Source organism: Eulemur rufifrons, chromosome 15 (assembly GCF_041146395.1).
Source record: "Eulemur rufifrons isolate Redbay chromosome 15, OSU_ERuf_1, whole genome shotgun sequence".
Lineage (NCBI taxonomy): Eukaryota > Metazoa > Chordata > Mammalia > Primates > Lemuridae > Eulemur > Eulemur rufifrons.
Window position 1 is genome coordinate 3,329,728 of NC_090997.1, and position 4,690 is coordinate 3,334,417.

At 45.0% G+C, this 4,690-nt stretch overlaps 1 protein-coding gene across 1 annotated transcript; it reads left to right on the forward strand.

Moving 5' to 3' along the window:
• LOC138395375 (translationally-controlled tumor protein-like) lies at positions 1-615 on the forward strand. Its single transcript, XM_069488156.1, has one exon. The coding sequence runs from the start codon at positions 21-23 to the stop codon at positions 537-539; it is 519 nt and encodes a 172-aa protein (XP_069344257.1). The 5' UTR covers positions 1-20; the 3' UTR covers positions 540-615.
• The last annotated feature ends 4,075 nt before the right edge of the window (positions 616-4,690 follow it).

Sequence of the window (4,690 nt, forward strand, 5' to 3'; positions counted from 1 at the left end):
GTCTCCCTTCAGCCACCATCATGATTATCTGTTGGGACCTCATAAGCCAGGATGAGATGTTCTCCGACATTTACAAGATCTGCGAGATCTCAGACGGCCTGTGCCTGGAGGTGGAGGGGAGGATGGTCAGTAGGACAGATGGCAACGTTGATGACTCGCTCATTGGTGGAAATGCTTCCGCTGAAGGCCCCGAGGGTGAAGGTACCGAAAGCACAGTAATGACTGGTGTGGATATCGTCATGAACCACCATTTGCAGGAAACTAGCTTCACAAAAGAAGCCTACAAGAAGTACATCAAAGATTACATGAAGTCAATCAAAGGCAAACTTGAAGAACAGAGACCAGAAAGAGTAAAACCTTTTATGACAGGGGCTGCAGAACAAATCAAACACATCCTTGCTAATTTCAAACACTACCAGTTCTTTATTGGTGAAAACATGAATCCAAATGGCATGGTTGCTCTACTGGACTACCGTGAGGATGGTGTGACCCCATATATGATTCTCTTTAAGGATGGTTTAGAAATGGAAAAATGTTAACAAATTTGGCAATTACTTTGGATCTATCACCTGTCATCATAACTGGCTGCTGCCTGTCAGCCACACAACACCAGGACTTAAATGGGACTGATGTCATCTTGAGCTCTTCATTTATTTTCACTGTGACTTATTTGAAGTGGAGGCATTGTTTTTAAGGAAAAAAAAAACATGTCATGTAGGTTGTCTAAAAATAAAATGCATTTAAACTCATTTGAGAGAATGCCTTTTAGTTTAATACTTGTTTAAACTAAATCCATCCTATAGTGTTCCTGGAGAAGCTAGAGCCTGGTTGTGGGCCACTACTAGAAAGTGTAAGACTGTCATCAGATAAATTCTACAGTGGAAACTACTTCTGGGACTGGAATATAAAAAGGAATCAAAAGTTTTAATTCTGAGTTGCAGTAAAGAGAAAGACCATGCTCATAGTGCCAACACTTGAAGTGGAGCCTTAACACGTCTCCTCACCTACAATGGAAGTAGTAACTCTGGAAGAGATTACCACGAGAATAAAAAGAGACTAATTCAGTTGGAAAATATATATATATATAATAAATAAGGCCTAAATAGAAATAGAGAAAAGGAGAGCAATTTTTTAAATGAAAAAGAGATGGAGAGATAAAAAGAATTCAAGAGAAAATGACAAACTTTGAATATATGCAAAAATATGAATGGCCAGGTCCCTGAAAAAGGAAAACCAAAGCAAATGCTAAAAAGTATCTCAATAAAACATCCCTAAAATTTCTTATTTTAATTTTTAATTAAAAGGTTTGAAAAACATTGAAAGAGAATGTAGTTTATCTGAGAACTTCAACTCAAATAACCAAAACTAAGTTATATTTTAGTAAAATTTCTGGACATTAAAGTGTGAAGGAAAAATAAAATCTCAGGACTCCCAAAACTCACTATGCTGCAGAGAAAGCTATGCCTGGAAACTGAGTCACCCAGGACTGCCATCTCTCCCCAAACTCAACTCCTCTGTGAGGTTCAGAGGTTTTTTTTCTTTTTTTAAGAACAGAGGGGCTTGGATTATAATGAAGGAGGGTTTTGGTGGCAGGACAGGTTATGGGAGGGAGAAAGAAAGGGTGGCTAGAAAAGGTGATCTTGTTATGCAGGTAAGCCTCATGCAGAGAGAATAGATGGTAAAGGTTTCTTTTCAAAAGTTTAAAGGGGAAGAGGAAAATGGCAGAGTAGAGGTGACCTCCTGGCTCTCTGCTCCAGAGAGGGAGGTGAAGAACTCGGATGGCTACACACGAGTGGATAACTCTCCCCCAAGAACAGCGTTGTGAAACTGCAGAGAAACAGCATGGGACCCACAATGCAGACGGGAAAAACAAAAAAGGTGACTGGGAGATACAATGTCAAAGTCTGGAGAGTGTGAGATAAACAGTAGAGAATAGAGCGTGGGATGGCGGTGCCAGCCTGGCCAGCCAGTGCAGTGGGCTCTGACCCACAGGAGGACACCCGGCTCCCCCACTGACCTCCAAACCCGCTCAGACAGGGACATGCCTGGCGCTGGTGCAGGGTTGCGGCAGGAGACATTGGGCTCTGTGGAGAGGGGACAATAGCGGGAAACATCTTGAAGTCCCGGGTGCTCTGCGCTAGTACTGCGCTGGGTGGGGGAGGATCTGGCCTGAGCGATCACTTCCCATGACCCCACCAGGGAGTGTGGAGACAGGCACCTCACCTTTGGTGGTCAGCAGGGCCAGAACAAAGGTGAGCACTGAAAAGGGGGCTCTGCCCCTGGAAACTGCTGATGATTGAGCCGGCTGGGGGGGGTGGGGATCAGAAAGAGCATGACTCTTTGACAGAGAGGCGTGGAGATTGCGGGACTGTGACACGCAAGAGACAGCGGGTGTCCTGTTGATTCAGTCCGCCGAACTTGCATCTGCCAACTCCTGAGCAGTTGCCCCCAGTGCTACCTCTCCGTGGGTGGGTGGCTGCCATTTTGGGGGTCCACAACTCAGACACTGCAGCACGCTACGGTTTCGGGCAGCACCTCTCCCCCAGCCCGGGTGTGATGGGCTCCGCCCTTGGAGGTGAGGAGAAGCCAGAAATGCCCCTTGCTCTGTGCGGCTGCTGTGAATCTGCAAGACGTCTGCAATGTGTTGACTCGGCTGGCCAGGCCTATGTCGGTGGGCAATCTTGAGCGCTTCCAGCCAACGCTAGTTCCCCAGTGGTGGGACACCCCCATCAGAGGGGTCCCCAGAAGCTGGTCAGGCAACACCCCTCCCTTTGCCCATCAACTTTCGCGCCAGGCTCGGCGAGCTCCGCCCTTGGAGGTGGGGAGAAGGAAGAAAAGCCACTTTCCCTGTGCGACTGGAGTGAAGCTGCAAGATCTGGCCCTGTACAATAACTGACAGCCCATTGACTGGGCCCTCCCGACCAGCATACATCATCTAATAAGAACATAACTCTAGGGCTTGCTCTCCATAGCCGGGTGGCTGCCAACAGTGGGATCTGTAGATGAGAAGGAAAATCCTGGTTAGGGACCTTAGCAACTCCATCAGTTGACCCCTCCAAGCAGGAGCAGCTTCCCAAGAGTGGTGAAAGAACCCTGAATAACATATTATTTGTTCCCCCTAGCTGCAGCTCAAGTAACCATAGAAGCACACACACACAGGCCTGCAGGCATCAGCTGAGATCTACCCTGCCCTTCGCCCCACTTTAAGGGGAAAAAGGGTCCAAGTAACCTTCGAGAGTGGCAAGACCCTTCCTAAAGATCAGAGTATTCATGTCCCTCATCGGGGATATCAGAGACTAACAGAGGCATCAGACTACCTCAATAACTGGCTCCTCCATGCAATCTACAACCAATGACAGAGAGGGTAACCCTATAGCTTAACACAGTGCCCTCCATCTCAACCTATTAGAGGGTAGTGGAGTCATACACACAAGTGTGATCCACCACCTGGGAGCTTAAGGTGGGGGAACAAACTCACTAATCTCCACTGGCAAGAGGTGAAGACAACAGGTCAGAGGTAACCCAACTTGCTAAAATACCTCTAAGGCAGTACAAGACCAGTGGGCCTCCTCCCACCACTGTCAAGGAATGTCCCTTGGAGGCTTGAAGTTAGGGGCACAAACCAGTCCTAGCACTCCCAGTTCTCAACCAAGTACCTTCATGAGAAAGAACCAGTGAAAGAATGCAGGAAATATGAAAGATCAGAGAGAAAAGTCACCCCCAAAAGAAACCATGAGACCCTCAAAATAGGATACTAATTTAAATAAAATGATGAAAATGGCAGAGGAAGAATTCTGAACATGGATTATAAGGAAACTCAATGGAATTGAAGAGAAAATAGAAACCCAACACAAAGAAACTATGAGAACAATACAGGAAATGAATGAAAAATTCTCTAAAGGAATTGAAATATTATGAAAGAAAAAACAGAAATCCTGGAAATGAAAGAGGCATTCAAGAAACTTCAAAACACAGTGGAAAGCCTGAAAAATACAATGGATCCCGCAGAGGAAAGAATCTCAGAGCTGGAAGATAATATCTATGTGCTAATCAAATCAGATGAAGAAAAAGAACACAGAAGCAAGAGACAAGAACAGAACATACAAGAAATGTGGGATTATGTAAAGAAACCAAACATAAGAATTATAGGCATCCTGGAGAGAGAAGAATAAAATACAGAAGGGCTGGAAAATCTATTTCTTGGAATACTGGAGGAAAATCTGCCTGGCCTGGGCAGAAACCTAGATATCCAGATATAAGAAGCACACAGAACTCCTCGATGTTAAAAGGCAATCACTATGTCACATAATTATCAGACTGGCCAAAGTAAACATAAAAGAAGCAATCATTCAAGCAGTAAGATGAAAACAACAGATAACCCACAAAGGAAAACCTATCAGACTAAATGCAGACCTCTCAACTGAAACTCTACAAGCCAGAAGGGACTGGGGACCCATTCTCAATCATCTATACAGAATAATGGCCAACCTGAAATTCTTTACCCAGCAAAACTAAGCTTTGTCTATGAGGGAGAAATAAAGACTATCCCAGACAATCACTGATGGAATTTGTGAAGACCAGACCTGTCCTTCAAGAAGTACTCAGCCTGCATGATACACTGAACAGCATAAAACACATTCACCAAAGTAAAACCATTCAGGAGCTAAAGACCAAAACTTGGATTCCACAA

Excerpts from the sequence above, each read along its gene's own strand:
- LOC138395375 (XM_069488156.1), top strand. The coding sequence starts at position 21 with ATGATTATCTGTTGGGACCTCATAAGCCAGGATGAGATGTTCTCCGAC.